At 33.6% G+C, this 20,942-nt stretch overlaps 3 protein-coding genes across 3 annotated transcripts; all 3 read right to left on the bottom strand.

Annotated features, from left to right (window-relative positions):
- Positions 1-2,271: 2,271 nt before the first annotated feature.
- On the bottom strand, positions 2,272-9,837 carry LOC135841077 (neuroendocrine convertase 1-like). The gene is made up of 13 exons (XM_065357879.1): positions 9,601-9,837; positions 9,071-9,187; positions 8,839-8,943; positions 7,509-7,628; positions 7,283-7,438; positions 7,047-7,209; positions 6,651-6,823; positions 5,584-5,796; positions 5,399-5,499; positions 4,724-4,942; positions 3,431-3,591; positions 3,187-3,326; positions 2,272-2,492 (listed from the first exon to the last, which is right to left on the bottom strand). The coding sequence occupies exons 1-13, from the start codon at positions 9,703-9,705 to the stop codon at positions 2,376-2,378; spliced, it is 1,890 nt and encodes a 629-aa protein (XP_065213951.1). The 5' UTR covers positions 9,706-9,837; the 3' UTR covers positions 2,272-2,375.
- Positions 9,838-10,118: 281 nt separating this feature from the next.
- On the bottom strand, positions 10,119-14,147 carry LOC135841030 (neuroendocrine convertase 1-like). Its single transcript, XM_065357812.1, has 12 exons — positions 13,918-14,147; positions 13,742-13,846; positions 13,510-13,647; positions 13,272-13,424; positions 13,031-13,193; positions 12,764-12,939; positions 12,469-12,681; positions 11,693-11,793; positions 11,397-11,615; positions 11,145-11,311; positions 10,924-11,057; positions 10,119-10,497 (listed from the first exon to the last, which is right to left on the bottom strand). The coding sequence occupies exons 1-12, from the start codon at positions 14,080-14,082 to the stop codon at positions 10,354-10,356; spliced, it is 1,878 nt and encodes a 625-aa protein (XP_065213884.1). The 5' UTR covers positions 14,083-14,147; the 3' UTR covers positions 10,119-10,353.
- Positions 14,148-16,404: 2,257 nt separating this feature from the next.
- LOC135840513 (neuroendocrine convertase 1-like) lies at positions 16,405-20,592 on the bottom strand. The gene is made up of 12 exons (XM_065357109.1): positions 20,377-20,592; positions 20,204-20,299; positions 19,958-20,107; positions 19,722-19,880; positions 19,457-19,619; positions 18,960-19,132; positions 18,674-18,883; positions 18,476-18,582; positions 18,186-18,407; positions 17,079-17,248; positions 16,865-16,998; positions 16,405-16,668 (listed from the first exon to the last, which is right to left on the bottom strand). The coding sequence occupies exons 1-12, from the start codon at positions 20,566-20,568 to the stop codon at positions 16,552-16,554; spliced, it is 1,893 nt and encodes a 630-aa protein (XP_065213181.1). The 5' UTR covers positions 20,569-20,592; the 3' UTR covers positions 16,405-16,551.
- Between the last annotated feature and the right edge of the window lie 350 nt (positions 20,593-20,942).

A 20,942-nucleotide genomic window follows, 5' to 3' on the forward strand; every position in this document is an offset into this window, starting at 1 on the left:
GAAAAGTATCTTCGTAACTGACGACCTTCACTACTGCTAGAGATGGAGAGCTACAACTCTCTACCTCTGACTCTAGAGCTTTTTGTTTTTGATTGTCCTGCTCTGACTTTGGATTCACTTCCATAATATACCCACTTTAAGAGATCCACTTTAGGTACTTCCTTTTTTTTTTAAATCATACACGTGACTCGACTTTCTAAAAAAAAATTTCTCAAGAATGGAGTTTTTGAGCTTCATTGCCCGTAAAAGCCCTGTATTCCCATCCATTTAGTAGAGGAGTGAAATATCAATAATTCAAAATTTTATTTATCGAAAAGAGTAGCCCATGTTTAGTTACCATTTTTCAATCAGTTTCATAACTTTTGTTCGTTTGCATTGAACCTATCTATGTACATACTCGACTACTCGTATTAAAACTAAAAACTAAAATTTTGAAAGAGGGCCACATGAACGCAACTTAAAGTACCAGGTGAAATTTAATAATGATCGGCATTTATTTTTAAAATTTTTTCCTCAATTCATTAGGATAGCCCACGCATCAATATTGGGACACTTACTATGTACCTCGTACATACATACTCACGAAGTTGAAAAATGAGAATCGATTCACCGTTACCTATTATTATTTTAAAGGGTAATTTATTCCGTTTTATGCACAATTTGCACATTAACTATTTCAGCTATCTATGTATTCGAATCGTTCAACTTCCATAAAAGTAAAGGACGTGTTTTAAATTTTATTTTTATTTGGTTTCTTTGACAACTGCCTTGTAAATAGAGAAATCAATGAGTTAACATTTCAAATTAACCAACAGATAATGCTATGTTTACTAAGCAAACTATCCAACTAAAAACAAAAAATTTGTTGTTTTCAACATGGATACGGACAAATCTTCGCATACCTACTTGTTTGTAAGTACTTATGTGCTTTTTTCGTGGTGGTTTTCAAAAAAAGATAAAAGGAAACGAAATAGGAAAAAGAAATGCAAACAGATCTTATCAAATTAAACTGTTCGGTAACTGAAAATAATATTTCGATCCTGTTCATATTGAAAATATTTTTGTAAAAATTTGATAGTTTGAAATTTGATTTTGTTATAGGATATCGAATTTAAATTAATGAATTATAAGTATAAAAATAAGCACAGCAAAGCGTCATCATTCGTCGAATGTGTAAAAAGATACCTAACAAAACGAACAAATCGAATCTTCTTTTTAGAAATTTTTATAAATTAGAAAAATATGGTTCCCATATCGATAAAATTTTCTTCGGAGGAAGTCGAGGAATCGTCAAAATGAGAAGTTTTTGAAGATTCGAGAGACAACTGTTTTTCATCTCATTTCTTTACATTACAAAGAAAACGTTAGGCGGACAATCCCTTTCTTGATTAGACCCTTTATATCTATTGTGCAGATAAATAAAGAAAAATTATTTCTAATTTTGTGTTTCCAGGTACTGAGTAAGGTCTTAGATTACAAAACTGTTTCATTTCATTTTCTAAAGTAAAAATACATTTATGTTGAATGCAATGTAACACTTGATATAAAAAAAAGGCCATCTCGATTCACTTGCAAAAAGTTGAAAGAAAGTTGCTTTCATTACTAATGAGAATTTAGATGATCATAGTCGAGCTACCAGCAGTGAGAGCTTTTTTTTTATTTAAAAAAAAATTATAAAGCTTTGAAAAGTTCTGCTTTTTGATGATAATAATATTTTAAATTTTTAAAAGAAAAAAGTTAATACCTGTTGTGTTGTGCCGTTACCACTTACTTAGCCGTATCAACCATTTGCATTTTTTTCCATTTTATCGCGTAAGTAAATGGGTGTGCTCATTTTTCGCATTTTATAGGTATTGTATTTATTTGGATCAGGGATTCGAATCTGCTTTTGCAAAATAGATTCGTAAGGGTGATTCGAATCTAAAAAACGAGATGGATTCGTGATATTTATTCGAATCTTGAGAAAAGGAAAAAATGGTGGACGAGCGACTCCTTCTCAGTGATCTTGCGTTACTTTTTTTTTAATGAACTAAAAAGACTGAACAATGTCTAAATTTTGAGTTGAATTTCGTTTATTTCAACTATCTGATGTTATGACAAAAAAAAAAAAACGTGGAATAAGAAAATTTTTGAATCATATTCGAATCTAAGAATAAAAATTTATTCGTGGATTTGAATTCGCATTTAAATTTTGTGGATTCGTTCGCAATTCTGATTTGGATAACACGTGTGTCAGAGTGTAAATAAAATAATGTTACAAATTGTCTAAAATTTACTGAATAATAATTTTTCACATGGTAGGTAGAGGTACGTACAAGTTCAATAAATTAGATGCATAATAATTTTCTAATCAACTTGCGTCTAGTTTGAACGTCTTAGAGGAAAGGCACGTATTCACGTTCTGTTTCAATATAATGTCGTGGAACTTCTGTGGTACCATGGACTATCAATTGAATTTGTTCCACCGTGCCTCGGTATTCTTCTTTACCTCTCTGAAAAAAATTTCCATTGGGTGCTTACGAATTTACGCTAAAAATTTATGTGTCTATAGGTAGATTCAATCTTATGGTCTAAAGTCTCTCGCGAGAATTCATTGAGATAACTTCGAATCATTTTTACTTTTAAAAGTAGAAAGTTTAAAAATTTCTCTGAATTCACTTTTTTGCATTTTTCGTGATGAAATCCCTTCGTGCGGTTATTCGTTCGCTTTTTCGCTTTTTTTATTTTTCATTTTGTTGCCCAAGTACTTACTTCTCGTTGGAATTTTTATGAATAAATGGTACCCAGGTATGAAATTGAATTCGCGATAGATTAATTGAGTGGATTTTTTTTTACTATGACGTTATGTTTTGTCTGCGCACAAAAAAGTGGATGAAAAAAAATGAAAATTTGACGATATTTCGAATAGATAGGTAGTGATGCTAATCGGATTATAGAAGCCTGTTGTTTTATATTTATGATGAATGATTGGTGGAATGTTAAATCGAAACAATTGTTAATCAAACTGTGAAAACCGCGATGGAGTAACGATTTTATGTAGACTGCGTGTACGAGTATTTGAATAAATTTTATTTTTAATACCTACGCTACCGTATGGATTTTTATCCGTACAAAACGAATGTTTAATCAAAATTTTCTCCGGTTAATTTTAGCTAAAATTAGAATAAAATTAATTACGTTAATTACCGATAATTTATCTGTAACCATCACCATCCAATCGCCGGATGGGTCTTCGCCCCAAAACTGCAAGGATAGAAAGGCCCAGTTTTTGAAGCCACCTTTAGTATAATCGTTTTTCCTTGCTTCCATCACTTTACTTAATGTTCCTATAAAAATTATACGCACTAAGTAATGTGTTTTCTTTCCATTTTGGAAAACACGAAAGCCGTTTGCCATTTCGTATTACTAATAAAATGCGTTTTCCAATTACCTAAAGGCGATACAAGATCAATTTCTAAACATCCACGAACTGGGTATGATATCGTTACATTCAACTGTACGTGTTCCAAATACCTAATAGCCCCGTGGCAAGCGTCTGTACGCACAACTGCGATAAAAGGTGGTCCACTGCTGACGGTGTTTTCATTTTTGCTGCAAAAAAAAAAAAATCACGAATCTCTGCATATACCTAGATAATTTTCTGCTCGTTGACCTTATTTATAGAATTAAAAATCCATTAAAATGTAATTTTATAGCGTTTAATTAAATTTACACTGAATACAGTTTAATTATATACATGAATATCACGCCGCGTTGGTATAGGTATAAAGTTTAGGAAATTTCTGAAAGAAACTTTGGTTGAATAATTACTCGTAATTTTTACCTCCTGCCGTACATTTGTTTGTAGGTTAGTTAATGGCGAAACATTTTGCGTAAAGTAAAAAGTAACCGACGTAGATATCAAAATTCCACCTTTCAAGGTGTATGCCTATACCGATCCCCTACATATCTACTTTTTTCAAATATATTAACCTCGTTAGTAAATTTGAGTGAAAACTGTCATTTTTAATCCCTATAACTGTGCGATAAAATTCGTCGACTTTATTGGCACTTTTGCGGAAGTCGATGTTTCAACAATAACCCTGTATTTTTTGTGAAAATGGGGTAATTTACTTCGTGATACATAGACGTAAGTACTGAAGTATCTACCTAGGCTTTTTTTTTATGCAGTCTTGCCATTCCGAATGGTATTTCATGATGTCTGTCATTTCTTGACATAAACAGTCACAATAAATCAGAGTGTTATACCTATGATTTTCTTACTGCAGTGTATTTTTTGATAATAAAGAACCAAAACCTTAATTTTCAATTTCAAGAAGTTGACTATTATCTACTTCCCCTAAATTGAAATTATTTCGTTGTTGCTCAATTTCATCTATTCGAATTATATTTGTCGCATTCACGACTATAGTCCTTCCAGAGCTTTCGCAAAATTTTGATTTTCTCTCCCATGTTCAAATACAAACGTATCCTCGCTAAGCTTTAAAAATAAGCTTTTGAAATTGGAAATTTTTTTAGGTTTTTCCAAAATATTTTTTAAAACTAGGTAAGTTTAGAATTTCTTTTAGAAAAAAATCGAAGGGTCGAATAGTAGATTTCTTCGTTATGATGGAATTGAATATTACCTGCGATATTTCCAAGTTTCTCGGCAGTAAGTTTGTACAGTTAATCGGATTAGGTAATTAAGTAGGTACAAATGTATTCGGTACTTCGATTTGCTTACTCGATTTCAAAAGGTATCATGCAGATGTATTTCTCTGGTACATTTTGCCAATCCATTGCCAACGAGACCATTTTAAAAGCATCCATTAATCCAAATCCGAACTGTGGCGTGTACCAAAGACCAAAGCCATTCTGTGCCCAGTCTACGTTTCTTTCCAACGATGTTACTTCGGCGGTCCAAATTACAATATGATACATATCACGCCACGTTAAATTCTTACTAAATAGTAAACACAGTTTCGTTTAGTTAAATTGATAGGTGTAGTGGCAGTAGCACTGTGGCTGTTTGATAGGGTGAAAAGGTGAGATAGGTTGTTATAATACGGCATGTAAAAAAGGATTAAACGTGATATACCCTTTCGAATGGTAGCGAACCGCGAAATTACGAAACTGCGTATTTTAATGGAAACCGATGCGATGTACGTCGGTTACGAAGCAATAAGTAGGTATACTACCAACTGGGTAATTAATTAAATCTATTTGTACGTTGATATTCTTCGGCTTACTCTCGTTAGTTTTATCTGCGATATTTGCTGTTCAACTGATGATTTTATTCGCGACAGTTGAAAGGTATTAGTGTGTGTCAAATTTCATACATCGCGCATCGCGGTAACCGAATAAATTTTTAATCGTCGGTTGAAATCATATATATTACCTACACGTTTGTGGTTCTTACTTGGCCTCCAGTACGAGTGCGAAAATGCCAGCAGCCAATGGTGCTGATGCTGACGTCCCAGAATGGCTCAACGTGCATGTATTATGTAGATCGGTCGTTACCTGCAAATTGATTCGAATGGTTGAGGGATGTGTTACGTTTGCGAGATTCAATTAGCAGATTAGTTGGTCACTAAATTTACCTACTATTTTCACTTTATCATTCAAACTTCCCGAATATGTTGTGGCGAGAATGGCTGGACACCTTTCGGAATAATATGGTATTTGACCATCCTGTGTGACACTAGCAATTGCAAAGGAGTAGATGTTATTTACGTAACCGTCCGCACCGCAGTGGTCTCCAAATGTGCCACCGTTTCCAGCTGCAAATACGTACAGAGCACCTAATCCATTCCGTCCCTGCAAAACGCATTAGGTACTGCATTACTAAATTTTTAGTTTCAAACCACGTGTACCCAATTACAGAACGTATACATATAGGACGAAGGTGGGTTAGGTGTTCAAGTTTTATGTCATAGAATGTCTTTGAAAAGATGTAGACACCAGAGAAAAAACTGTTAAATGGTGTAGAAATGGGTACGTAAAATAATGTGTTTTAAGAATAGGAGAACCGAAACAGAAGTGGAAATTTTTTTTTGAATTTATACATGTTCTGCTTATGATTTGGACATACTGAGGAAATCATGAGTGGTTTTGTTCCTACCCTGTATCAAAATCTTTTTTGTGATGGAATCAAATATCCGATTTTCTTCAAAAGGGCGAATAGAATTACCTACGATTAAACTAGAAGTTGCTATACGAATCTTTGGAGATTTCTGAAATCATTAATTAGGTACAAAACTCGCAATTTTATCAAACATGAATCATACTATTCATTAGCCCAAATAAGCACGTGCGGTATTGGTCTCATATGTGAAATAGCTATTCTTTGGTGGGCTATATTTTGAATGTGAATTTTACCCATGTAAAGGAATACTAAATACTCGTACATGGCTATAGTTTGCGCAATACCGTGTGGAAAATAATATAAATATTTCATAGGACTAGTTTGTATGCTGTAGCATTTATGCTTCATCTCGAGGGATCAATTTTAATACATCGGTTTTGCTGTTGTAAGCAAATATCTTTTCATAAGTAAAAAAGATCTCTGGATTCGTGTTGAATTTCAGTCGGTAGGTAGGTAGGTGGGTGCATGCATACATGTAAGAAAACGTACAGGTGCCAGCCTACCAACTACCTATATATGTACCTACTTTTAGTGCTCCATATTGAAGAGCCACCGATGATAAGTGCCCCGGCCCGTCGAAGGCAATTCCATTATCTTGTGGGCCCCAAGAACCACTGTATATATCTACTTTATCAATAGCATATTTTATCGCTTTCGATTCTATAACGTCATTGATGATTCCATCAAGTAAAGTGATTCCTGAAAAAATAAAATTCGCTGTAAACCTTTTGCTTGCTTCTGCATCATATGATATTTGTTTGCGTATCGATGTTTGAATTTGAACGTATTACGCTTGTTTTTTCATTCCAATACCTATTAGGTACCTACACTCGTATTGTAGGCAGTAGGCACGTTTACCATAATATAGACAGCGCAATACGTAAAACAATAATGATAACGTCGTCGTTATTTCAATATTTACCTCCAACCTTAGCATTATACGCAATTCCCACTCCACATTTCTCATTGTTGGCTTTCATAACAGCAACGCCAGCACATCTGGTACCGTGACAATTTCGCGGATCTTCGTAACGCGGCAACACGCAGGATTTGTTTTGATTAAAATTGAAGCTAATTTCGGCATCCTGTACACAAAAGACCGCTGAAATGGATTAAGTAAATCTTAGTAAGCTAGATAATGAGAACGTATCAACTTACAAAATTATCTTTAATGTCGTCATGAGTATATTCAATGCCGTCGTCTATTATCAGTATTCTAACGCCGTTTCCCGTTATATTAAAAACTTTGTATACTGGAACTAAATTCATATCAATGGCTTTTGTCGTCGTCGTTGCGTCACTTTTCACTCCTACCTGTTTGACATTTTAAAAATTATTTTTATGAAATTTAAGAGCTGTTTTGTAAATTTTAAATAAAACTTACTTCGTACCATTGCAAAGACCATAATTCGTCGTTGTACTCCCTGATGTAGAGACTGTGCTCGTCTTCGAAGCTGTCTTTTCTGTGAAGTTTCTTACCGTATAATTGTTGAGCCCAAATGATCTGAGGAGCAATTTTTGAAAACATTTGTGCATGATTTTTTAAAATTTCTTTTATGAAAAAAGTCAATGCACTCCCTCTTAGGCCGCCATTGAACAAGTTTGCTGTTTTTTTCAAGTACCGTATGAAATAGGTACATTAGTTTTTTGACACGAATGAATTTTTTTATTTTTTCAACATGTCCCCCTCGAATTATTCGATGAAAAGGGAGGTAGGGAAATAGGCTAAAGATTTCATCGCATGTATTTAGGTAACTTTATCTCTCATAAAATCTAAAAAAAAAAAATCGACTCGAAAATTCCCGGTGTGATGGAATCTGTACCGTTAGAACGTCATTTTGCTGTACAAAAAATACGGATATTGGATTTTGATCGGATTCACCTAAGTACCTAGTTTACTTTGAATTGAAAGTGTCTCATGAAAAATTTAAGATCCAAATCTGAAAGGAGAGTGAAGCTGTGGAGCATGCATCAAAGTCGAGTCATTTTCAAAAACTTCCTAAATTTGAGAGCGTTCCTAATTTTGAAAAAAAAAAAAATTGAAGAACATTACAATTTTTTTCTTTTAAATTCGGCAGTGTTATATTTTTTTGATTCGACGTTTCAATGTAATTTTTGCAAAAATATTCATCTCATCAACAAAAATTGAAAAAACTTTTTTAAAAAAATGAAAATATGGACCATGCTTGGTTTCCAATAAAATTGAAGAAATGAATAATTAACGCAGTTCAAAAACATTGATGTTTTGTTGAAGATTATCAAAAACATGTCTATTTTAGGTTATGTGAGTCACTATAATAGGTATATTATACTTTTTAAAAAAGTTTTTTCGAAAATTTAAAATTTTGGATCACACATAATAAAAAATAATTAAAAATGGAAAAGTGAAAATTATTTGGAATCGATTTTTTTGGAGGGGGAGAGGGGTTGTAATTGCAAAATTATTACACTCGTCGTTTGGAGGTTTGTATCGAAATTGGTTAAATTGCATGTCCTAATTAGGGCGGTGAATTTTTGAGAATCATCTTTGAAATGCGTTTCAAAGATGATTCTCAACTTTTTATAATGGTGTTTTGTCGAAATGTTTAGTTGAACAAAAAAATCAATTTCTTCAAACTGACGTAGGAGAAGTGTGAAATTCTGATTATTTATAGAATTCGAGTTGCAGTTTTAAATATTGAAAATTTATTTCAATGTGGTATTTTATAGCTTACATTGTCATGATCCATGAGACTATTGGTATGATGCTCGTTTTCTTCGTGATGTTCTTCTGGGTGATCGGGGTTTTCCAAGACATAATATTCCTCGAAATCGTCATCCTATACATGAAGGGAAAAATCTCAACAATTTTCATAATCGAAAACCACTGAACTCGCGATTTTAAACGTAAAAACATAGATATCAGAAAGTATTCAATTGTGATAGCAAAAGCCTACGTATACGAACCCATTTATAATATTTGAAACCTTTTATTTTGGCAAAGTCTATAACTTGCTGTATGTTATTCGTTTTCACGATCCATTTATTTGAAAAGTAAACCGCGTCTTCTTTTCCCTTATGATGCTGAAAATAAAGAAGGTGTCGTATTTAATATGGCAAATTTATTACCCCTTTGAGCCTGACGATATTTCGCGATACCTAATTTATATATAAAATATGCTACACTCTCGTTCACGTTGTTGGTTCCGGAATATACGGCAACTTTTTCACTTAAAAACCACTAAAGGTCAAATTGGTTAAAATTTAATCGAAACTTTAATTATAAGATGAAAACCACCAAAGGATGCTGAAACATAAAAATTTCCCCAGAGTGTAATAATTTTCTTCAGCCTTGGTTCAAAACACATGCAAAACATCGTGTAATTTGTGTACCTAGTTACCAGCCTACATTTAAAAAATGGGTGTTTTGATTTTCGTCGAATGTAATTAGGTATACCCAGTGTAACATGAAAAATGCTATTTTCTGGTGCACTTACCGGATCATGGATTAATGATTCTTCCTCGATTAAATACTTGGCTGAAATGAACGTATCGAACACTAACAGAATTATTATTGAAAACTCGCGTCTCACATTCACCATTCTAACATATTGAAAAAAAAATATATTGAGACACTGATTTTAAGCAATAGTTTCTTCGCTAGCGTTGTTATTTCACCTAAATTTAATTCCACGTGAATATTCACCAAGGTAGTCGACGAATGTGAAATTGTTAACGTGATTTCTTTCAACTTTTTAAAATGGGTTCAGGTGTGAATTGTGTTTGTTCAGTTGTGTTATGACGGTAGCATACTAGCTTCTATCAGTGAAATTTTTCAACTTGTTACATTTTTAAAATTGAAGAAAATGTTTTTATTGTTAAATAAGTCATGTAGTCCAGAATAATTTGAGTGGTATTTTTTTTATCGTGGCTTTAATTGAGATTTTTTTGAATATCTGTTTATTTGTTTTCTCGTTTGGGATACGATACACGTTTTAAATGAAATTTTAATAATATGTGCCTACTCGTATGTGTATGCCGTATACCTATTTAGATATGAGTATTGAGTACATTATGTTTTTTTTTTCAAGCTAAAAAATTACACATAATACGAGTATAATAATCATTAAGGGAAACTTACAGCAATGAATGTTTATGACTTATGCCACATATATTTCTCAGTTGGCTTGTATGTAATATACTTATGGGTTATTAGGTATAGGTAATACCAAACTTTTCACGATTTTCGACTAGTCGGTTTTTAAATGCGTTTGATTTGGCACCCGGAATCTGTAATACGTCCTTCGAGTTCGATAGATGTCCGGCATTTCACGCGTTCCATGGAATACTAAAGCGATATGCTCTAGTTTTCCTTTATTCGATAATCTTCCCGACTGAAAAGAAGAACAAGTTGAATAGCTTGTACTAAAAGATTATTTTTCAAAAACACCAATCCAAGTTTATTTATGCTTATACACATACATACTTATACCTAAATCTCTGATTTTTTAACAGGACTTTCGATACCTATTAGGGTAGGTAGTTTGCAATCTTTTTTAAATTTCCTAGACGCAAAAAATTTCAAATTTTTCGGTCAACATTTGACCCCTCCCCCTCCCTTCTTTTTGTGTTTTGATGTGTAATTTTGGATTTCTTAAAAATCATACCTAAAAATTGCAGGTTATTTGACTTATTTATTACGAATAATTGTCAACATCGGCAAAAGGCAAACCTTTTTTGAAAAATTGGGATCAATAGGTACTTGGTACTTTACCATACGTTTCCCTGACATCGAGCTGTGATCTAAAAAATCATCTTACCACATCAACTATTTCTACAGTCCACTTTCCCTTTGCAGGTTCTCCCCAAGTTTGAATAGAATCAAATGTCCACTCTCTTATTCCATCTGGGCTTCTATCCTCCGGTCTGGGCTCTAGTACATGGGCCACTACGCCTATTTCATGAAATATTGGAATGAAATTTTTATTTTTATTTTCAACATGGAACTAATTATTTTATTGAAATATTTTGAAAAAAGAACCTGAAGGTGATATTAATTTAATTTGAAGATCTCCGCGTACTGAATATGAAAGTGTGATATCTAATTGAACATGCTCCAAATAATTGACTTCGTTAACTGCATTTTCGCATCCGGAACCTACTATTTCTATTCTTAATGGTTCCTCGTAGGTTATGGACAGCGCGTGGCTGTAAAATTTCCCTCCTAATATTATTTTTGCGTTGAAAAAAAAAATGAATTGCTCGCATAGATATCTAATCGTTGATTACTCACGATAGGTGAGGTTCTTCCACACAGCTCACCAAACCAGGAACATTTTGAAATGTTTTTGCCAACTTAACCATTTCTCTGATATTGACCAGGCCAAAACCGAAATCGTGGCTGACCCAAAATCCGGCGTCATTTCGTTGCCAGCCAGTATTACTATCTAATGGAGCTACTTCACTAGTCAGCACTATTAGGTACTCGATATCCCGTTTTTTTAAATTATGACTGAAAAAAATATGGACAGGTAACGTTAATGATATGAATAAGCAATTTTTATTTCAATAATCTTACTATCATATTACTTTGCTTCACGAGCCAATGCTGCTCCCCCAGCTACGAGTGGAGCAGCAGCTGAAGTTCCACTGTGCTGATTCGTACACTGGCCAAAAGCATCGCTGCTTACCTAAATTAAATTTTAATTAGATTATTCGATCATTGAATTTATCTTTTAATGGATTAAGAACTCTTGAAAAATGACTCCAGCTTAAATCAGGGACCAGTTGAAGGAAAACTCTTAGGAACAAGGGCAAAAGGAATAAAGATTATCATCTTAAAATTATTTTTTTAAAGTTTTATTCACTTTTTTTTATTGAGAGAGTAGGTTAATTATACGTCAACAATCAACATTCCTAAAAAAAAGATCTCAACTTTTGAAACATTTGTCAGCTTGGAAATCAATTTTTCTTGATAATGTGAATAAAAAAGTTTGACGTCCTCTACTTTTCAGGGGTAACTTGAAATACGTAATTATGAGATTATTGTCTTCGATATCCACGAAAGTTTATTTTTTGAAAAGGGCAATACCAACTAGGTGAGGTTTTTGTAGCTGTGTTTGATTGTTTGATTTTTGATGAATTTTTGAAAATTCAAAATCTTTAATAAGTAAAAAAATATTTGGTGGGTACTCGTATTTTTTAGAAAATGTGTATTTTGAAATGTAAAAGGAAAATTGTCATAATTGAATTAATAACATTCCTAATGTAATATCGACCTCCTACAATGAAATTTCGCTATTTTCTTCCAATTTCCCTCCGTATTGTGGAATTATATGATACATACTATTTATCATGTTACGTACGACATTGAAAGCATTTATCTTATCTCCGGAATATGCTGTGACCAAAATAGCGGCGCATCTTTCTGAATATTTGGATCTTCGTCCTAATTGATTACAACTGGCAACTGCTATGGTGTGCATGCTACTGACGAACGGATCACAGCCACAATTATCTCCTCTAACTTTACCATTTCCTCCAGCGAAAATGTACACCACTCCTTTCCCTTTAAGACCCTACAGAAAAAAAATCATTCGAGACGAAATAACATTAATAAATAACTCGAATGAAATCTTACTTAGAATGTAATGCATGTACCTTCTCAGCTCCATCTTTTAAAGCTGCTTTCGTTAGAGGTCCTATTGGGGCCATTGTTCTCCCATCATCCGTTGGTCCCCAGGAGTTGGAACTCACATGTACTTCATCTGATCGAAAACTTAGGGCTCTTGCATCCAGTAAATCATTTGACGGTTTATATCCGAGTAATCTAACGGCTGTGATGCCCGGTCGTTCCATTGTTATGATTAAAAAAGTTTTATGCTGATCTGATATGTGTGTCAGTTATATACTCGAATGAGTTTTTACCTCCTAAAGTCACCATCGGAGCGACTCCAACTCCACATTCACCATTATCTATAACCATTCCAACGACTCCAGCGCATTTCGTGCCATGATTGTATATTCGATCTATATGTTTTGGCTCAGGTGAATTTGATCCATCAACCAAATCCAATCCATATCTAGGGTTCTGTAAAAAATATCCTCGTCATGGTAATGATTTATACCTACAAACAATTGATCAATCTCTCATTTCGGTTGTACATACGTAATTTAGACTTAAATCTGGGTGTTGTGTTTCCATTCCATCATCAACGATTAAAACATTTATACCAAATCCGAGTAATTTTTCTTCATACCAAACAGGAATAACATTGATGTCATACGTGGGTCCCTGAGATGAATCAACTCTACAATCTTGCTAGAAAAATCAATTGATTGAATTGAAAATTGAAATAATTTATCAGTAGATAGATATCTATCTACATTTATTTCAAGTTTCTTACCATATACCATTGTTCTCGAAAACTTTTGTCAACGGTAACCTCCGAGTATCTGGATGTACTTGAAGTTATGCCTGTTCTTGGACATGTTATGCTACGCGTTTCACGTCTATGTGCTGATATTTGTCTGATCCATACGATCTAGGTATTCATAATGAGAATTAGTCGCGATAATTAGGTACGTTATTATTTGTATGTACTTATAATATTACAGCAAATTTAAATGCCGCAGTACTTCGGTATATGATTCCAGTCGCTCTGTGAGCATTTTATTTTCGTAAGCTGCTGCTTTTGGGTGTCTGGGATGTTCAAATAACAGTAGCTCGGGTATTTCGGGTATCTGTAATTATATGACGACTGTTTATGTACTTTGGTAGAGTTTTCAAATTATTAAAGGTTTCACCTACGTACTTCTCGAACTTCTAAGCCTTCTGTCTTGGCGATTACTTGCGCCGTTTCCAAATGTCCGATTACTTTGGCAGTCCATTGATTCACGTAATATTCGATATGTCTTTCCCGAATACCATAACAAGTCGATAACAAACACGAAAAAGTTATCACAAAAACATTCCACATTATGCATACGTCGCTTCGTTAAAAGAATGTAGGCACTCAACCTATCTAAAAAACACCATATTTTCGAATGCGAAATAATTTTCTAGAAAGACATAAAAGTTAGTAACATTTGGCGCAACATCTGTCAATGTCAGAAGATTAATTATTGTTTTTCAAATTTTTTTGAACTATGAAATGTAATTATCTCAACATTGACATTATTGCTGTAACCATTCGCATGTTCAAGGGCCGTAAACGCCGAATTTTTTGGTACATTCTGCTTCTGGTGATCGAGAGCGTTTTATTCAGTTGCAATTTCGTCTTCAAGTTTTGTTTGGTTTTATTTATGATTTTATTGACTTCGATTCAAATTTTTTTTAACGTGATTAAAATTAATTAAAAATTGAAAGAGTCGTAGATTCGAATATTTATTGTAAAAGCTACAATTTATTGTAAAAATTTTCCATTTTAAACATCGCGCATCGCGTACATTTTCTTTGATCAAGGCACGTTCTTTTTTCAGTGGTAGCTTGATAATAATTTGAAAATTGTCATCAGAATCATGATTCAAAATTAGATGAATTATATTCGTTGATTTGCTTCTGTAGACAGTTTTTAAAAGAAATAGGTTTTTATTCACCTAGGTACCTATCAACTTATTCGTTGAAAAATTACTGACTAGCCTGTAAAAGGGAAAGGGGCCTATTTGATTATCCACTTATAATTCTACGTTATTGTTTCATCATCATAGGCAGTTGGTATTTTATTATGCGTAGATAGTTTACGTATTACATGCTGTGTCAAGTCCTTTTAATTTCTTGAACAAGAAAACCGTCATTTTGTTCTCCTTGTCAACTTTTGGGAAGGGTTGTATTTTTATGCCAGAATATCCATGATTTAGAGAAGCATGTGTTTGGACTTTTAGCAACTGGAGAAAAATTCGTGTTCGTAGGTATAACAAGAATTGATTGTTGAATGGAGATTTGGAATAATGTACTAATCGAGATTCAAGAGTCGAATGCTGAGCATTGTAGTGAAAAGCTAAGTTCAATATTTTAATACCTATCAGAATATTGTGGTAAAGGCAACTTTTTCTCTTCGAGATGGCGCCATGTACAGTTATCTATGAAAATATGGGAAGAATTTAAGCTTATTTATTTTGAAGTTTTAGAATACAAAATTTTAAATAAAGATTTTAGGCTCACCCCTTTATATTATTTAGTTAGCTTTCCAACTGAAATTTTAGCGAGAAAATGTCAAGTATTTATGTCTTATGTAAGTTCAAAATTCCTTGCTTTTTCACTTACTGTTAGGTACATATTTGGTAGGTAGCTACTATCTAGGTACCTTTTACTTTTTTGTGCAGTGGTAGATTGATTTACTAGTATTTTCATCATATTTTTAGCACCGCGTGTTAGTTTTATCTTAACTGTGTAAAAATTGTGTAACAAATGTGAAAATCCAATCAAGCGTTCAAATGCGCTGAACTTAACAAGTTGATGTTTTTTTTTAGCATATGGTGCACATTTTCGCCCATTTTTAGAGTTGATGGTTTTTTTTCAGCATGTGGTGCACATTTTCGCTCATTTTTAGAGTTGCTTGATGAAAAAAATACTGTCAAGGTCAAATATTTCTAACGAGAGTGCAGAAATCCTAGGGCACGACAAATTTGAAAATGTTGAATCAAGTTTGTCACTTCAATCCTAAAGATAGATAATTTGTCACAATAACATTTTTTGTTTGTCCACTCGAGTACTATACATACCTATAAATGGTTTATGGGCATCATTTAAATGATTCAAACATTTCTTGATTTTTATGATTTTTTTCAAAATTAGTATCTGTATCGAGTTTTGCGAATCGCGTAGCTCCTTCAACTCACAAGATAGGCAACTAGTCTCACGTGTCAGTAAATATGTCAATCAAAATTGACATGTCTGTTTACATAATTAGCTATGTAGTATGTTCTTTTTTCGTGTCTCAAAAATTTGGCTCCCTGGTTGGGCGCCCATGCCACCATGGTCAATTCATTAGGCAGTTTGAGCATCAACCAATTTTTTCCTAGATATTACTATGTAGTTTTTAGTTCAGGTTTAGACTCATGTCTCTGTGAAATTGTATATCATGACCGTGATTAGAAAAGAAAACAATGCCTTCCCAAAACACGTCAAGAGATAAAAAAGTAATAACTAGAAAAATCCGATGACGTGAATTCGGCAGAATGACTCACCAATAAATTAGATTGGTGTAATTTTCATTTTTTTAAAGCAACAGCTTGTTTGAAAAAGTGATACTTATGGTCCAGCTGTTTTTGGGGTGAAGATAAAAATTATAAATCACTAGTTGATGCTTCAAAAGTAATTTTTTATTGATGAAAAATTTGAACGTTACACGAATAATTTTTTTAAAATGGAATTGAATAATATAATTTAGTTTTCGTGTTAATATGAATTATTCTAGCACATTGCAGAATTATTGGAAATGTTTTAATTATTTGAAAGAAAATTCAGCATATTTTCGTGGTCCGCGTTTGTATAGTTCAGGTTGCTCCTTAGTGCCATAAAACGTCATCACGACATCTCCTAATGTTCCTTCCAGTCTTCCACTCTGAAAAAAAAACACATGTATAATTTATTGAAATGTGAAGTAGAAGAATTCAAATTAATCAATAGCAAAACTGAACAATTTTTTTTTTGCAGAAGAGATATAAAGGGATATTATTTTTAGAGGGAAAGCTGCCAATGTTTAATTAATAAGAATATGCAGTAGGTATGTACTTCTCCCCAAAGAAATTCATCATTACCGTATCTATTAGTTCTATGAGCCATTCTCCTTCTGGCTGCTCTCCCCAGTTGTGAACTGATAAAAATGAAAAGTTTTTTATTTCGATGTCGCTGCGATCTTGTTTTCTTGGAGGTAGCAATTGCGTCACGGTTTCTTGATCAAAACAAAAAAACAAATGAAATGATGAATATTTTCTAGGTCAGTTTTATAATTAGGCATGCAAATTTCATTACTTCCGGGAGAAGTGAGCATTATTTGAAGGAATCCTCGAGCTGGATGCTGTATTGAAACTGTAACTTCTACAAATTCAAGGAATTTTATTTCTTGTGGTGTATCTCGGCAACCATTCACAACGAATCTAATTCCAGTGGATTGCATTCCACTTATGGTTTTTTCATCGTCTCTATTTGAAGTTGAAAGATTAGTGTTGAAAAATGGAATGAAGTGTCAACGTGTTTGTTTTCAGTGTATCGAGCGATGTACTCGTAGTAATGAAGGGGAGAGTTATAGGGCAAGTGCTTTTCCATGAGATCAAATTGAAAATGAGTGGCTACATTTCTTGAAGTACAAAGGTACCTATACGTAAGTAATCTTTTGAAGTAGCCATAGCTTGGTAATTGAACCAAGAGAAGAATGAAGTATGTAGGTATCTATCCTCCGGGAAGTCGATTCTAATGTGGTGGATAAACGTGTTTAATAGGTAAAGAATACCTAAGCCACAACTTGATTTTTAGTTTTTCTAATTAATTTTCTCACCTTCTAGAAAAAATTTAAAATTCTAGAGAAATCGAAAATTAAGCTGGAGGCTCTAAAATGTCCAGAAATGGGGAAATTTACTTCGGAGTAGTTTATACTCGTATTAGTTTCAGGGCTAATTTCTATCATTTTTACTAAATGAATAATATACGTTTCTAAAAACTTGGAATCATCAAAAATTCTTCAGAAATCGAGAAATCAATCTTGGCTGCAGAAATTTTGGTTATGAGGGTTCCAGGCCTCCCTCTTTCCAAAAATGGCATCCAATCAGAGGCGGAAACCTTGAGAGGTTCGCTTGATACTTCATTTCTCAGTTCCACTTCCAATCCGTTCCCACTTCCCATTACTTTCCAGACTACCATTGTATCTATCTAATCTATCTATCTATTTATCAATTCATCTACTTCTACATACACAATAATAGCGCTTAGTTCATGCGTGGTCGTGAGTTTAAATTATCTAGCAACATCGAAAAAAATTTGGTTTGAGCATAACTCGTATCCTTCAATACTAGGATTGGGTAAACAAGCATTCATACATGAACTCAAGATTGGTTCCTTACATTATTCATAAAAAAGACTTACCTCAAAGTGTGTTCTTCAACACACATATTCAGCGCAGGAGTTGTACCAGGAAAATTTTTACCCAATAATATAAGCTCATATGCGTTTATTAAGCCAAATCCGAAATCAAAATTCACATGAAATCCGGCTGCGTTTTTAACCCATCCACGATTCTTTGCTAAAGGAGCAATTTCGCTTGTCCATGCAATTGCGTATTTCACATCTCGCCATGTCAAATTGGGACTACAAATTTGATTTCGCTGTCAATTAATGTTCAATCAATGATCGATATTGATAACTTAAGGATTTACTTGGCTTCTAGTAAGAGTGCTATAATTGCAGCTACCACCGGGCATCCTGCAGAAGTACCATTGAAATTATCATCACATGCATCATCTGATCCCATGTCAGGCACGATCTATAGAAATAATAGTACAATTTCAAAATCGAATTTTTCTGAAGTGAGCAATTTAACCTATAGGGCTACATAATGCAGTTTAAGTATTTACATGAGCGTAAGGGTTTCCATTTCCTGAATGAGATACAACCATTACAGATGCGCATCCTTCTGCATAATCACTAGCAGATCCATTATGCTTAGCACCACCTACCACTATCTTATGGATCATTTGAAGCGAACCATCTGAACTACATGTTTCACCTTCTCTTTTACCATTTCCAGATGGAAAGACGTATATTATTCCTTTACCACCTCGACCCTGTAGTACATAAAAATAGTGAACATCTTTTTGAAAATATCATTGATTTTTTAACCATCTTGTTTTAAAGACTCACGTTTTGAATTCCATAGTCTAAAGCAGTTGTAGGTTCTGGCCTTTGCCAAATGAAAGCTTTGCTTTCAAACTCGCCCATCGACATAGAGACAATATGAACTTCTTCAGCTTCATAGGTGAGTGCTTCGGCCACGTCGGGTACATCATACGAATGGCCAACAACATATTTCTGGCCTGTAATGGATATTTAATCGACAATCAACAAAAAACTTTCTGAACACAATGTGAAGAATCAACTCTCTAAATTTGAAACAGTGAAATTTCACTGTACTGATCAATTCAGTAAATTTTTTACTGTTTTGCAGTAAAAAACTACTGCTTTTAAGAAGCCAAAATGTCGTGACTGCTAAGCAGTGAAATTTCACTGTTTCAAATTTAGAGAGAACATGATGAGATACGACTTTTTTTAAAACAGTAATTCGACATCTGTGCCAAGTAACTACTTGGAGTGTAGATAACTTTTGAGGATTTTCTTATACATCAATTCAGATTAGTTACCTCCGATGGTAGCTTTTGGTGCGATTCCTACTCCACAAACACCGTTATTCGCTTCCATTGCGATAATTCCCGCACACTTGGTTCCATGATCCTCTTTAAAATTTTCAGGTGTTGGATTGTTGGTCTTAGGCTTAGTAGTGTAGTTTTTACTATATTTCAAACTCTTGAGTTGACAATAAACAGAGTTAAAATTCAATTAGAACTTATCATATCAAACTTATGCTTTTATGTAGATGACTTGGATCTTTGACCGAATACCACTTACTATTCGGTTCCTCAATTCTTTGTGGTCAATGAACACGCCATTATCAATTACCAACACAACTATACCGTTTCCTGTAACTTTAAATTCGTCCCAAGCTTGCACAATTTTCATATCGTAGTTTGATGATCTTTCACTTCCTTCTAAATCTGAACAGCTTCGCTAAAAAGTGACAATATACCTATACGTGGCTGAAAATAATTTCTTAAAATGATTTTTAGTTGGTCCAAATTTCATACCAAGTACCACTGCATATGGTACAATGGATCTGAATAAAAGTGCGGTCTGTTTGTAATGTAGTGATCATTTTTCGGTCCAGCGCAATAATATCTGTCAGTATATTCAAATGGAGCAACTTTTTCCCTTCTGGATGGTGTCGCGTATGTTATCTATGGAAAATAATATGCAAAGAATTACAACTTTCATCATTATTATTATTTTTTCAAGTTTCAGAATTTGAGGAAATAAAAAAGTCATAGATTTGCCTCTTCCGTATATTTAGACAATCGTATTGAAATGTGCTCTTCTGTTTCTTCAGAAGGTTTCAAATCATACATGTGGAATAATTTCAATCTTGGTATCTAGAACAAATACTTAAATATTTCAGTACGAGTTCATTTTATGTATTTCATTTGTTCATGGAAAATTTCCAACTCACTTCGTACATATTTTGGAACCCTTCGGCGTCGGCGATTTTTTTCGCTACTTCGAAACCGGCTGGAATATGTAATATCCATGCTCCGGGAATAATTTTGGAGTATTCTGTGTCACCATCCTCACCCTCCATAAAATAAGAGAGTGATACTGTGATAAAAATTGAAAAAATGACGAATACAACGTAGCACTTCATTCTGAAAATTTTTTAACTAAAGTTTTTGCTAGAAAATATCAGGTATTTATGTAGAGAAAAAAATGTCGAGCGTTCGTACATGGTGGTTCTGCTTGTGCAGTAGTCGATTGATAATTAAGTCATTTATAATAGTGTATACAGCAACATATGTCAGTTTGAAATATCGATTGTCGTAAAGAAACTCGTGTAAATTACAAAAGAATGTGAAAATGCAATCAAATTTTCAAATGCATTGGTAGAGCGGGCAAATAGCGGTTTTAAAAAGGAAAAAATTGGCACATCAATTTTTTCTTCGGGAATGTGTTCGGATGGACCCTCTGAACCACCAAAAAAAAGCCGACTCTCCTATCCCTGGAGGAAAATTTTTTAGGGGG

Source organism: Planococcus citri, chromosome 3, assembly GCF_950023065.1.
Source record: "Planococcus citri chromosome 3, ihPlaCitr1.1, whole genome shotgun sequence".
NCBI lineage: Eukaryota > Metazoa > Arthropoda > Insecta > Hemiptera > Pseudococcidae > Planococcus > Planococcus citri.